The sequence below is a fragment of the Chionomys nivalis genome, chromosome 10 (assembly GCF_950005125.1).
Source record: "Chionomys nivalis chromosome 10, mChiNiv1.1, whole genome shotgun sequence".
In the NCBI taxonomy this organism is placed as follows: domain Eukaryota; kingdom Metazoa; phylum Chordata; class Mammalia; order Rodentia; family Cricetidae; genus Chionomys; species Chionomys nivalis.
In genome coordinates this window covers 19,026,825-19,041,855 of record NC_080095.1, presented here as the reverse complement: position 1 = coordinate 19,041,855, position 15,031 = coordinate 19,026,825, and the positions used below count along the sequence as shown (strand labels likewise).

General features: G+C 44.2%; 1 protein-coding gene across 6 annotated transcripts in view; it reads left to right on the top strand.

Annotated features, from left to right (window-relative positions):
* Evl (Enah/Vasp-like) overlaps positions 1–15,031 on the top strand; it is a 146,674-nt gene that overhangs the window by 80,137 nt on the left and 51,506 nt on the right. For all 6 annotated transcript variants that reach the window (XM_057782845.1, XM_057782844.1, XM_057782842.1 and 3 more), the window contains one exon: positions 14,165–14,333. In XM_057782845.1, the coding sequence (XP_057638828.1) occupies positions 14,199–14,333 (135 nt within the window). In that variant the 5' untranslated portion in view covers positions 14,165–14,198. The remainder of the gene's footprint in view (positions 1–14,164; positions 14,334–15,031) is intronic.

The following is a 15,031-nucleotide window of genomic DNA, read 5'->3' as shown; positions in this document are numbered from 1 at the left end:
AGGCCTTGAACTTTCCACTCCAGCCAGAGTAACTGCTGTGTACTCCTTATGTACTCCTTGCCTTATGCTGAAGAAAAGTCCTCTGTATCGTATTGTTGTGAGTGACGATGAGTTTGTGGTCTCATTTCTAGCTCTGGAGACCTAGAGTTGGCCAAGACTAACTTGTGAGTTAGTAGCCAAAAGTAAGACAAAAGCTGGGTTTTCTTGTGTCTCCCTTCTTCAACAAGATTGTGTGTGCTTGTTTATGCAAATAGGCTCACGAGTTGACACTGGGACTGTCCATGTGAGATATGATAGCGTCTAGATTCGCCACTTACCCTGGCATCCATAGTAGGGCTGCAGAGGGCTTCCTGCCACCAAGGCCACTTCTGGACCAGGAACCCTTTTCTAAGCACCTAGTCAGAGACAGGAGCTGAATTTTCTTGCACACTTGTCAGGACACAGAACACTGTCTCACAGCAGTCCTGATGAAGACAAATAGGGGGGAAATGACCCCCCCCCCAAGCCTCAGCAACTGAGACTCTGAAGTAGATCAGTGTCAGTGATGGAGTGATATGAAAATGGCATGAAGGCAAAGCAGATATCCCCAGTACCTAGAGAACTCCAAAGATCCTATGTCTTTTCCATGTAGACAGCAGAAAGAGGAGTGGGCCCTCAGCTGAGTGAGTGACATACTGCCTATGTATATAGCTTCTATGTATGTAGAAGTGTGTAGCTTCTGTTATCTTCCTCCTGTGACACAGTACATGTCCCTGCAGGTATTCCAGAGAGGGCTGTCATGACAGTTGGATTCTTTCTAAGGGATCCACTTTCAGCGAATAAAGGAGTCAGGGAAAGCTCCTCTTACACATTTGTTATTCCCCGAAGCTAGAAGTTGTCCACACATCAGGGTCACAAACTAGGGGACAGCATTCTTGGACTTCTTCACAACCATTATTCACAATTAGATTTCTGTTTCATTGAGAAACAAACCAAGAGGAGGAGAAAGGACTGGACCAGAAGTGTAACTAGTGAGTGGTAGATCCAAGGCTGGAATATGAGTCTCCTGAATGCTGTGCTGTCTTGGAGGAAGAGCTGACTTTCAGCCTCAGACCTATCCCTCAGACCAGAGGGACAGGAGCTACGAAGGAGTGAGGAGATACTCTGTACAGGACAGTGCAGCACAGACAACGTGTAGACAAATTTAACGCCACGTTCTCATAATCCCAGTGCTTGAAAGGCTGACGCAAGAAGTGCTGTGAGTTTGAGGCTAACTTGGTCCACAGAGTGAGCAATTTGCTGCAATCCAGTCTCAAAAAACAAACAAAAAACCCCAACAAGAAAATGTAGGTAGCATGAGCATGTGGGGCTCTTAGAGAATGCTGAATGCTGAAGCTCGGGAAGGATTTCAAACGGGCCACAGCAGGTATCAGTCAGCCTGGGACTACTGTAGCTCTTACACAGTTTTACTACCAGCAGAGGACGGGCACACAACAGTTAAGAAATCATCAAGAGAGCCGGAAAAAGAGCAGCTGGAGCGATGTGGAAAGAATGGGGGGGCCACCACCTTAGCTGTCCTCAGTGGGAACATTTTCTTTAACCTTGCCATGGTTACATAAGACAGACATAAAATTTAGAAATGAACACTGGTGTAGCAGAGAGGGAAAGCAGATGCCCTGAGGTGAGAGCAATTTGGTGGACTGGGAAAAGAATAGGGAGGACCAAGTCATGTGACTCTGGGAAAATGGAAAAAAATAAGGGTCAAGGATGTAGCACACGGAACCTGTCAGTACACACAGAAAGTTTGATTTCACTTCCCAAGTTGTGAGAAGCTTTGGAGGGAAGGACAGCTGACTGTAGCAGGGGTGCATCCGCACTGACTACTGTGGTAATAGACGGCACTGTGGAGGAGGTAGGAAGTCTTCGTGGGAAGCTGCCTCAGTCATCTAGGTCAGAGGCAGTAGACTGGCGGTAGAGAGAGGTAGCCAGATGCAGTAGGGAGGTGGGAGGGATAGCCTAAAGGACTTCCTAGTATACCCATGTGGGTGTGAAGGAAGCACGGGGATCTGGTGTGACTTGGGTGGGTGGTGGTTCCTGAGGAACAGGGCTTAATTCAGGCAGCCTGGAAGAAGCTATGGGCTTTGGACTTCGTACAACATACATTCCCTAAAATGTTTCTTGCACAAGATTGACAAGCAGGAATTAGCCACTATCACAGTGTAGCCTCGGGGGAAATACAATGTGAATGAGTAGTTGATTGCCCCTTCCAGTGTGAGCCAGTTTGATTCAGTCCCATCCCTAGTCTCCCAGTGATCTTTATCATATTTAGGATTTTCTTCTCCAGCACTCATCACCTCCTGAAATACTGCATGACTCATTCAGGCTTTGTTTACTGTTTGTTTTCCCTCCACCCCAGCTAGAATTCCATTTTTGAGACAGCAGGAACTTTTTGGTCATTTTAGTTCCCTAGGATTTCTCCAAAGCCTCAGATAACGTCTGGGGAACTCACAGGTACTGAATCTCTAGGTTGAATTCTGTTTTGATCCTCTATTCTTGGAGATACTTGGCTACCATAGCTGCTGCTCAGTGAAACTTCCTCCAGTGTCGGACATTGTGGTTGCTCTGAGTGGGGAAGGAACGGTGGCCCCTGTGAAGTTGGTACTGGCTCTCGACACAGTTGTCTCCACTGCTCTCAGGGCCTACAGATCTCCTGTATGTGAAGATGTATGAAGTCTTTCACAGTCTGACTCACCAACAGCCTCAGAGAGACCCTAGGATTTCCTTCAAGGTCATCTGTCCCAGAAGCTTGTGATCAAGCAAGCCTCAAAGATCACAAAGTTACTCGTTTCCCTGGGCCCTGAAACCACATTACCCAGGAGAACTTCTAAAATGTTTGCCCTCTTTCATCCCCAGTGGTCCAGTGGCCAGAGTGACCACATTCCTGGTCACTCAAAACAGGGCATCAGGTTCCTCAGGCACCAAGTAGAAAATGTGGGAGAACTAGACAAGCCCAGGGGGGCTGCTCTGGTAATTGGGTCACTGGGGAGAGAAGTCCAACAGCTGCCCTTGTGTAAGTTCTGGGTGACAAGCATTCTACCAGTTGAGCTGCATATGTTGCATGTCATCCCCATCTTCTGAGATTTTGTCTTGCTTTCCCCCCAAGTGAGACAGCACTGTTAAGGTGCTTGTTTCAGGTCACACCAGTGTCCTTTCTACAGCTCTGATTACAGCTAGATCTTTTGTACCTCATCTGTCCTCTCAATTGTAGCTCCTCAAGGGAACTTGCCTCAAACTATACTCAAGGTTAGACTCTTATTCTGAGTGTTCTTAACCTCGGTCATTCCACACTAACTCTCTTCCAGTAGCAAGTTTTACTCCTCTCTGGCAAGGGTCTATTATCTCAGATCTGCCCACCAGCCTGTTTGGGAGCAGGATATATGTTATTCGTTTCTGTTTGTCCCTATACCTAATAAATAGTGAAGTTACTCAGCTGTTGGTTGAACTGAGTCAAAGGGCTATGTTGAGGATTGGAGGTGTTAGTTGAGACCCCATACTCATTCCCAGGCTCCTAATTTACCCTCAGAGCAGAACATTGCCCTAGTCCTTGTCCCAAACTGGATCTCCCCGGCTGTCTTGATGTTGTGCTAAACCCATTCTACTTAATCAAAATCAGAGACTAGTATCACAGTTTAGACCAGAGTGTATTGGACTTTCTGAATGCTTTCGAAGCATTAAGCAGCCTAATGTCCACATGGCCTGTTAGGTGGCTCTCCAAGCAAGGGATAAAGTTGGTGGCTATGAGAAGGTATAGGAAGTGCTGTGAGTCTAAGAATATGAGATTTCCTTAACAGTTTGTTGGGGTATTCTCTCCTCAAGTCTTAAGAGAGAAATGGAGTCTAGCTGTACATACATTTAGGATGGTGACATCATAGGACAAAAAACAAACATCTGGATTCCCTGTGACTTCCCAGTCTGAACCTCTAGCTAGTCTGACTGGAAGAAAAGATGTCTAGACTTAACATGAAATTTAGGCTGAGTTAGCCCAAAGCCCTTATCGTGATAAAGGGTGATCAGACCATGGCACTTTGTTTGCGCAGGACTGTATGCAGATCTAGTTTCTTGGTTTTATTTCTGTAGTTTAGTGAACCACTAGATGTGGCCAGGAGGTTGATCTCTTTAGGATTGCATCAAAACTGTTTCTATAGCTAGGTGGTGGTGGCTCACACCTTTAATCCTAACATTATGAGGCAATGGCAAGCAGATCTCTGTGAGTTCAGACCAGTCTGGTCTACAGAGTGAGTTCCAGGACAGTCAGGACTATTACACAGAGAAACCCTGTCTTGAAAAACCAAAACCACAAAACTTTATCTATGATGATACCAAGGCTTTATTGCTCTTGCCTCATAAGTTCACAGTGGAACTTTCCAGAGATACTCAACATATTGTTATATTCTTAAAACTTACTTTGAAAAAGAAAAAAAAAAAACTTACTTTGACTTCCAGTATTATTAACTGCTCACATCACATTACTATAAAAATACTTGAGGTAATTAACTTATAAAGAAAAAAAAAGATGTATTTAGTTCACAGTCCAGGATTGGAGTGCTGTGTTACTTTGGGCTTCTAGCAAGAGGGGCCTATCATGGAGGAACCATTCATATCACACACCAAGAAGAATGAAAACAGTTGAAAGGAAGACCAGCACCCTGCAGTCTTTTGTGAGGACATGCCACCAAATACCCTAAGCACTTCTTAGTAGCCCCACTTCAAAGGCTTCACTGTCTCCCAACAGTGCTACCGTAGGGACCCATCCTTGAACACATGTGTCTTTGAGAACATTTATCCAAACCAAAGCAGTGGTAGATAATGTGCAAATGTAGCCTTCATGAGCAGGAGCTTGTGATCATTTGAGAACCTCATGTGTAAGCTAGCCATCTACTTATCCTATGAATAGTCCATGTAGAACTGATAATCAACCAAATTTGGGGTGGTCATTTCCAGTGCAGAGATGAGGGGCGCAAGGGTCTGGGAAGACAGATTTCACCTTGAACCAGCAACTTTGTGATGTGGCCTCACATTTCCCATCCTGAACTACTGGACTGCAGGAATCCTACGCCACACCATAAAATAACCATTTAAGTCCAATGCTAAACCTGTTTAAGACCTTTTCCCGTTAAGGGATGACGGAGTCACCTTGTAGATGGTTGTAAATTTCAATGGACGATCTGGTGATCACCCTAAATCCCTTTCCTCAAACAGAAGGTAGCCTGACGTTTGTACCACTTGGGTGCTGGGATGGATGCCATCATCCTCCTAACATATGCCATACAGAAATGGAAGGAGGGCAGCCTAAACAATGGGGCCTACGTTGTTCCCAAAAATCATTAGTATCAATGAAAACAAAAATAGCCTAGCAGCTTAGCTTAGAGTAAGGAAATAGCACAGCTGTATGTAAAGGCCTGAGTAGATTCTGGGTCCAAAGTTTCCAAAAACCTAATTGGAAAAGTATAGACTCTGTATTAGATTTAAAGAAAAAATTATTGTTTTCTTTAGTATAATAATGATGTTTCAATTATATGTTAGAATGTCTGTTTTATTGTGCTGGGCATGGGACCTAGGGCCTTATAGATTGTAGGTGAGTGCTTTTTCATTGAGCTACATCCTAGCTAGTATGTCCTTATTTTAAAGAAATGTATGCCTAGGAACCTAGGTTTGAAATGCCATGTCTGAAATTTCATATAGTTCAAGAAAATACACACATGGGTGGGAGAGTTGACTCAGCAATTAAGGGCACTGTTGCTCTTGTGAAGGACCAGGGTTCAATTCCCAGCACCCACATGACAGTTTACAACTATCTGTAACCCCAGTTCCAGGGGGTCTGATGCCCTCTTCTGGCCTTGTGGGCACCAAGCACATACTTGGTACATATAGATGCATGCAGGCAAAATAATCATACATATAAAATAATAAACCTAAACGAAAGAAAACATACATGCGCACAAAACAAATCATATGTGCTAGACTGTTAGCTGGACAGTTTAGATGAGAGGGACAAGGGTGTGTTCTCTGCATCTCTGCAGGTTTGGCATTTTCAAGCAGCTTCGGAATAACAAGGAAAAGTTAGATTTGGGGATTTTCTCCTTTGCTAACTAAATAGAGTAGAAAAGCCCATCACATGGCAAAAGTGGGGAGTAAGCAAAAGTTTAGGCACTTTTGTACATCAGCATAGGCTTGGGCAAGGCACTGACTGTTACAACAGAATGTTTGTCAGTAACTCTGATTCCAGGTGTTTCTCTGTTACTGAACGGGGACATGGTAATGTGATGCAAATTTCCTCATCTCCCTGTCGAGGTGTTGGGAAGCAGTAAGGAGGTTCTGTGTCCAGTATTGCCCTGTCACTAACTGACTCTCTTCACTCCTCAATTGGCTCACTATCTTTTCTATTTTGGGAGGGGAGGTTTGCTTCTTTCTCACAGCAGCTCCAGTGATCCCTTGGGCAGCATTAAATGGGTTCTCTTCTTACCCTGGTGTTACCAGAGACCTTAGTGTTTGGGTCCTCTAATAGCTAGGTTCATCTGAGTATGCCAGTTAAAGAGACAGTAGTGAAAAGCAAAGAAAGACGGTTTGTTCATTGTGGCCACATTGGGAAAAGGAACAAATGAAGAGGTCCAGTGACCCTCAAGTTAATTCTGAGGGAACTATCTTCAGGATTAGGTTTAAATAAGGGCAAGAGATATGCATAATTAAGCCATCCTGATCAAGGCCCATCACTGATTTATCATGGTTTTACTCAGGTCTATCCTGATAATTTGTTAGAAGTGTAAAATCTCTAATAGGGGACCAGTTCCTTCGCTGGCTAACACAATATTTCCTCCCTCCCCCCGTTATGAGATTCCTCAGGAAATTTTAATTTTTTAAGGTCTGCTGTTAAGCCATCTGAAAGCCAAGGCGAGGGGCACAAGTGCTTCTTTAGAATATCTTCCATCCTGCCAAGACAGTTACACTGGTGGCATCTTGTACTAGGACAAAGGACACCACAGACCCAGTATATGCACTCCATCTGGGGACAGGGACTACAGCTTTTATCTAACATAGCTGATTGCCTTTGTTGTTGTTTTGAGACAGGGTTTCTCTATTTAACAGTCTTGTTACAAGGGGAGGGCTACTTGTTTGTCCCTGCCGCCTGGCTAGCTTACACCCGAAATAACCACACAGAAACTATATTCATTAAAACACTGGTTGGCCCATTAGCTCTAGTTTATTTTATTTATTTATTTATTTATTTATTTATTTATTTATTTATTTATTTATTTATTTATTTTGGTTTTTCAAGACAGGGTTTCTCTGTAGCTTTGGAGCCTGTCCTGGAACTAACTCTGTAGACCAGGCTGGCCTTGAAGTCACAGAGATCCGCCTGCCTCTGCCTCCCAAGTGCTGGGATTAAAGGTGGGCGCCACCACTGCCCTGCCTAGCTCTAGTTTCCTATTGGCTAATTCTTACATCTTAATTTAACTCATTTCTATTCATCTGTATATTGCCATGTGACTGTGGCTTACTGGCAAGATTCTAACTGGCGTCCATCTCAGGCAGAAGATCCATGGCATCTCTCACTCTGCCCTCCTTCCCAGCATTCAGTTCTGTCTTCTCCACCTACCTAAGTTCTGCCCTATCAGGCCCAAAGCAGTTTCTTTATTCATTAACCAATGAAAACAATACATGAACAGAAGAACCTCCTACACCACAGTCTTAGCTGTCTAGCTGTCCTAGAACTAGCTTTTGTAGACCAGGCTGGTCTCAAACTCATGGAGATCTGCCTGCCTCTGCTTCCCGAGTACTGGGATTAAAGGTGTGCGCCACTACCACCTAGCAGCTCATTGTCTTTTAAGACCTAAGCAGGGAAATAAATTTGATATGCACTCAGTAAATAGGGTGTTTGCTTGGTTTACTTTTTAAATGAGTGTAGTGAGAAAGTAGAGATAGCCAGAGTTCAGGTACATTATCATCCCCATTCCCAACAAAATCTCTTTGAACACCAAGAAATAGGACACTGAATAGAACTCTGTACACTTAGAAGCCAGCATGCATTTGCTGAGCAATCATTTGGTCCCAGTGGCTGGAGCCACAAAGATGAATGGCACTGTAAATATCAAGCAGACACCCTGTCTTAATTAAGGACCTTAGGTTCTAGTCAGAGACAACAACCTGTGCATCAGACCCAGTGGCTCATGGGTTCCAAGACCCAGCACAGAAATTCCCAGTGAGACCTGAGGGTGGGAATCCTTGCAATGGACCTCCAAGATACTCTCTGGTACACCTGGGATGCTCCACAAAGACAGGACCCAACAGTCCCTCTCCAAGCCCTGTTGAAGAATCTGCCCCACTACATGTCTCTTTGGGGGTTGAAAGAATAAGAGGCAATAGTAGCTACACAAGGCACACGGAAGGAAGCTGTATACCAAGTCCCTCTAGAAGCATTGCTACTGCTTCTCTGAACCAATGTTTTCCTTATTCAGGATGCTCTTAGCTGGGTGCTAACCACATTTGGTTCATATCTCTCCTGCTTCCTCAGCCTCACCTCTAGTTCATCTCTAGCAAACTCAAAAGATAGTCCTGCACGATCATTACCCTGAGTACTCTCGGTTACGCACACTCATGTACCTCCACTATGTGTGGCAGAATGGTGAGATAGCTTGCTTTCTGACTTTCTCCAACATTCATTCATATCCATGTTTTCTGATCATAAAAGAAAAAAAAGCTGTGTGGAGGGCATCAAGCTAGGGCTGTGTCTCAGTCCATGGTGGCTTTGACCCTGGAGGAGGCAGTTAGAGTAGAACAGTGGGAGCAGGGTAGGTGGAGCATGTGACAGTGATGAGGACAGTGAGGGAGGCTGAAAGAAGACTCCAGATGGGCTCCCATCCAGTGACATTTTTCCATAAACTTTATGTCACTCAGTGTGAAGTGGGAGTAAATGGAATGGCAACTTCATATTGGTGGTTTTGTGTGCCCACCATATTATTGTAGGCTTTGCCATGCAATGTTCTACCATATTAGGAAGTGATTAGCTTCTCAGAGAGCTGGGAATTAAGACCCCTATTTGCTTTACCCACAGCCTCTTATCTGAAATTCAGCAGATCAGCAGGAGCCCTGCTTCATTCTAGAGCCACCAAATAGGCTCTTAGGAGGGACTGTCTTTCTCCCAGCTGTTGTGGGGCAAGGGCTTCTTTAATGATGGTCTCAGCCACTTTTAGGGATTACTTTTGGTGTTGTATGTTGAAAGCAAACAAGCCAGGGTGTTATACATTGCCTCAGAGTCTGGTCTAATTTCTTGACTTGGGACATGTGTCACCACATTCCAACGCTCTCTGATTCCTGGCTGCCAAGTCAAGAGCGCTGGCTTATCAAGTGAATATGGAGTCTGGCAGTTCAAACATGTCCTGGCCTCCAGAAACTTACAGTCTTGGGCACATAAGCTCTAAATAGATTTTGTTTTTTATTTTTTTCAAGACAGGGTTTCTCTGTAACAGCTCTGGCTGTCCTGGAACTCAGTTTGTAGGCCAGGGTGGCCTCAAACTCACAGAGATCCAACTGGTTGCCTCTGCCTCCGAGTGCTGGGATTAAAGGCATGTACCACCACCACACAGCTCTAAATAGCTTTTATAAAAATCTCCAAAGTAATCAGATACACATAGGCCCTGTAGTGGGGCCAGATGCAGAGATACCTCCTGCAGTCATGAGTGACAATAGTGTGTGTTTGTTAGTCACTACAGTGCAGGTTTATAGGTGAGAACTCTTCTCTTCCTGGATCATATCCTCAGGACAGACACATGTTCAAGGCAGCATGTCTTACTCTTAGTAGTTGTCAAGTGAGTAGGAACGGATGGACAGTTTTCTCAAGGCAGTAGCCCTTCATCTAAGCTTTGAGTCAGATGTAAGAAGGAGAACACATCCTAGGAAATAGTTTTCCTAATTACTTGAGTTACAGTGAAGTCATTTTAAATGCCCAAATGTTGTGGGGATGCTTTTTCTGCAAGAACTGCTTTACCAGCAGCCTAGCTTTCCTCACTGAAGTGTTCTAGGCAGGGCAACATCAGTTCCAGGACATTGAGAAAGGAAACTCCATGGGCCAAGACCAGGAATCCACCATTGTCTTGGTCCTCCCAAGGTGGGGATGGAACTGTGGTGCACATCTTTTAGACCAGTGCTTAGTGGAACTTGTCAGGAAGCATTGTCCAACAGAGGGACCTAAAAGAGACAGCTGTTGGAATGGCTTTTAGGATAATGTTTAGGTGGTCGGCTTGGGACATGATAGTAGAGCTCAGAGAGGGATCATCTCACACTTCAGTTTAGAACTTTTGCAAAGAGATAACACACTTCACATGTGGTAGCACACACCTTTAATCCCAGCCCTCAGCAGGCAGAGGCCATCCTGGTTTACATGGTGCATTCCAGAACAGCCAGAGCTACAAGTCAAGACCCTGTCTCAAAAGAAAGGTAACGTGTCCAAATTCTTTACAGATTAATGGGAATTACTTGTGTCAGCTCAGCTGGAAAGAGTGTCCTAGGCAGAACAGAATGAGCTGGGCTAGAGAAGCCACAGAAGCAGTACCTGTTAGGAGCCATGAGTGTTTCCACCAGACTAGATGGGGGAGGGGCTCAACTGGGGACCAGTTGGGAGGATAGAATAGAATGTGAAGGGTTCTAAGGAACTGCCAAGAGCTGGGTAGTAACACACACTCTCGCAGGCTGTGCCTTACATGCTGACACAGTGCTCGCGGAATTAAGGAAATCTTCAGGGAAATGAGGAAAGAGGAAAGAGAGCAGATAGTTGAAGGAAGATGAGTTACAGACAAACAGTTTGTCTGAGGTCATAATAGCTGTAAGTGGCAAGGCTTCCAGTGAGGCTTGAAGAGGTAGGTCGGTCTGCCTTTGAAGTTCTTTTTGTGACCTCATGAGAGGTATATTAGGACTCAGGAGACTGGAACCCAGAGATAGAAACATAGCCAGAAAGATTTTGTCATAGTATAAATGAGAAAGGGCTTAGAACACTGGCAGCAAGGAGGGACAGAAAGCAACAGAATTGAGATATGTTTAGGAAATCCAACAGCTGGCCTGTTGGCCACAAAGGGCGAGGAGCGAAAGGGTAAGTATCCGAAGTGACTCTCAGGTGTCAGGAGTGGCCTTGAGGTGGGGTTGCTGGCATTTCGCATATTAGGAAACACTGTGTAGGTTTCCTGTTTGATCTTACTGAGTTTTGAGGTACTTAAGGGATAGCCGGTAGTCCAAAGTATAGGTCAGGATCAGAGCTTCATTAACTTGGGATCTCTCGACATACTGGTGATCACTGTGAACCCTGGCCATGGGTGAGAGCCATGAGGAGACTCCATCCAGGATTTTGGGCACTAGAATCTGCAATCATGTAGAAACCCAGGAACCACCTGAAGCTCACACTGAGCCAGAACCACACAAGGGGATCTGTGATGTCCCAGGAGGAAAAGCTCTGAACTTGGTAGTTTAATGTCAGTCAGAACAAATCACAGTATGTATTTTGAATCATCCCCTCAAACACACACATACAGACACAGTATAGAATGATTATATAAAAAGCCTGTAAGATATTGGGACCTCATGAAAATCACCCTTTTCTTTCCTCTCCAGCTTTGTGGGGTTGAATTTCATCAGCGCCATGGAGCTCTGAGGCCATGTGGATGCTGCCTTGAGTTACCAGGGGCCTGTTGAAAAGGAAGTAGGAAGCCTTTTTATTTATAGAAGATCATTTTGTAGTCTATATTTTAAAAATTCATCCATGTATTTAGTAAATAATGTCTTTTAATAGAAAATAAAATTATCAAACTTCTTCAAATGATAGCTGACTTGGACATAAGTTCAGCACGTCCATGGAATGTGTGCATTCTGCCGTTTGTATTCATCCAAGTGAATGAGCTGAGAAGGCAGTTGAACAGCTAGACTTCAGCAGCAATGACAGCTGCATAGCAGTCAAGATTTTACTCCCCTCCCAACTCCAAGGCATAATAAGCCCACATTAGCAATATAAATGGCAAGAAGAATGTGCACTTCCTTTCATTTAGACTTACTAGTAGCAATAAAATGAAAGTCAGAAAAGTACCATTCAAATGAGAGGGAAAAAAAAACCAACAACCGGGTTTTTGGTTAACCACAAGTTTAATTTGAACCCAGTGTGTTAAAAACAACAGAAAAAAAAAAGGAAAGGAAAGAAAATGGGGACCTGTGGCTATCATTACAGTAACTAAACTTGCCATTGATTCTAAAGTATCTAGCACATGACAGTCCAATGCAAGTGCTTTATTTCTTTTATCTCTCTTCCTAAGATCCCTGAATAGCGTGTGATAACCCACTCTAAGGGGCCTACAGCTCTCTGCATACTACATGGTTCTTGGCTCTGCCTCTGTCTGGGCTGCATGTCACCTCCGCCTATACTAGCCCATCCACTTTCTCTAGGAGCTGAACACCATCATCTTTAACCCCAAACCACTTTCTTCATAACTCTTCCCTGGTTCCCTCAAGTTCTCTTGGCTGACTAAGGTTTGTAGTTCTTGGATTCCCATCTGTAAGCTCCCTGGCATCTGTGCTAAGGTTAACACATGCCCAATTTGATCACTCACGTACTAGAAGAAAAGGTAATAGATAAGGGGTTCAGTTGAAGAGAGTTACTGGAATGACAAAGGGGTTGGTAGGTAGCTTTGCCATGATAATGGGTAGAAAAACCAAGATGTTCCTTCAGTGGTGTTGGGCTGCTGTGGGCTGTCTGGAAAACACTGTGTGACTGGAAAGGTAGAGGTAGAGTGTACTGAGACCCACAGGCCTCTTGAGAGAAGTCAGTGCTTGCTGTGTGTTGTCAGAACTGCCTTATTGAATGTAATCGAGAATTGGATTTTATCTAGAGCTCTTTTCAGCTCTGAGAGGCTCCAGTGAGCACTCATTAGACACTTGTTGTTTACACTCTACGAAAGGTAATAGTCCATATCCTGAGCCACAGGATCGGAGTCACAGAGGAGATCCTGAGCTCAACCCTCCTCACTCAGGATGTGTCAAACATTTACAAATCACAGAGAACTGATTCTTAAAAGCACTATTTCTGTGCTGGGTACAAGGTTCTTTTTCCAGATACTTTGTTTCTCTGCCCTTGATAAAGGACCCACAGTATGACATTTTTCTTGCCTACTTAGTCTGTTCCTTATGATCACTCAACAGTGAATGACTGTTTTGTTTGCTTCATGGTCGTTACTCTGCATGGTGTGGGCTTTATTTCCCGTCTACTGTTGTCCTGCATGGTCTCCTTTCTAAGCACCGTCACTGTCCACTTGTCAGCCACATCTCACCTTTCCAATTCGGGGATCCTTACACGCTACTAAGACTGTGTTCAAGAATCTTGGACTCTGAAAACTAAATTGCTGGCAGGTGTCTTCATGTGTTCATTTTAATGGTGACAGTTTACCTCTCCAGAGACTGTTTCTGCTGATTCCCTGGTTTTTCTAACAATCTGAACAGGTGACGGCACTTTGCCAGGTGTCTTCAGCCCAGAGCCAGTGTGTGTGGATAACTGTTGCTCTGTTCTTTAGGTCACCTAACCTCATTATCTACATAGCATTTCTAATGTTGTCTTGTCTTGATGCTAGATATAAATTGAACATTTGTTGAATGCCAGAAAGAAATCCTCTGTGTGGTGTACTCTGAAGTTGAACAGAACTGGCTGAATATTTGAAATTTCATCCCTGGGTACCTGGGTAAACTCATGTGAATCCTCTCCAGCATCCCAGCCACTCTTCATTAGATGGGAAATAGTTAGTGGCTACGTCATAAACTGTGAGGCAGCAATGCTTAGGTTCACTGTATTATTTAACACAGGGTTTATAATAATCAACTAATAATAATTCCTCTTTCCTTCAAGCACTCCTCCCTGCAAAGCAAAGCTGTGAGTCTCCCAAGCTGTGGGATTTTGGCAGATACTCCTCTACTCATTTTTGGCATTGTCTTTTTTGAGTGACAAACTCATCACTTCACAAAACAGCACTACTGTGGGCAGTTAGAAGTTCTAGCAGCAAGTTTATATCCTGTTTGCCTTTGACCTCTGTTCCAGAAATGCACAGGGCCAGCATCTATTACCATAGCCAGATATGATACTGCAGACTTTCTTCTCTTTCTGCAGTGAACAGAGTATCTGCCAAGCACGGGCTTCCGTGATGGTCTACGATGACACCAGTAAGAAATGGGTACCAATCAAGCCTGGCCAGCAGGGATTCAGCCGGATCAACATTTACCACAACACTGCCAGCAACACCTTCAGAGTCGTCGGGGTCAAGCTACAAGATCAGCAGGTAAGTGCTGGAGTCAGCATCACATCCCTGAGCTGCGAGCCTACCCAGGCACTTTGCCATCAGAGAGAGATCTGGGTTCAGCTCTGATTCTGCAGCCTTATAGCCAAATATAAGACCAAAAGCAAATTATCTTTTCTGAGAGTCACTTTCCATGTCATATGTAAATAATAAGCTACATCTTTCTGCTCCATTGTGTCAGATCAGAATACAATGACAGATAAAATAGAAAATCAAATAAAACATTCTGTCACAGCAGACTAAAATAACATTTGTGAGAAGTCTTTGGAAAATACAGTACACGTGGACTAGGGAGATGGCTCTGTATATAATAGTGCACAAGTGTGAGAGCTAGAATTTAGGTCCCCAGAGCTCATTAAAAAGCTGGACAAGTGTGGTTGCCATCTGCAGCCCCAACACCAGGAGACAACGATGGGGATCCCCAGGCAAGCTGGCTAGCCAGTCTCATTAGAACCTGCAAGCTCCAGATCCAACTAGAGACCTTGTCTCAGTAAGGCAGAGAATGATCAACCACGTGTGGTGGCACACACCTTTAATTCCAGCACTCAGGAAGCAAAGTAAGGAAGATACTTGACATCAACCTCGGCCCTACACTTATATGCAAATAAGCATACATACATGCACACCAAACATTCAAAAAAGAAAGTAAAAGAAAAATATAGTATGTAGACGTTTTAGTC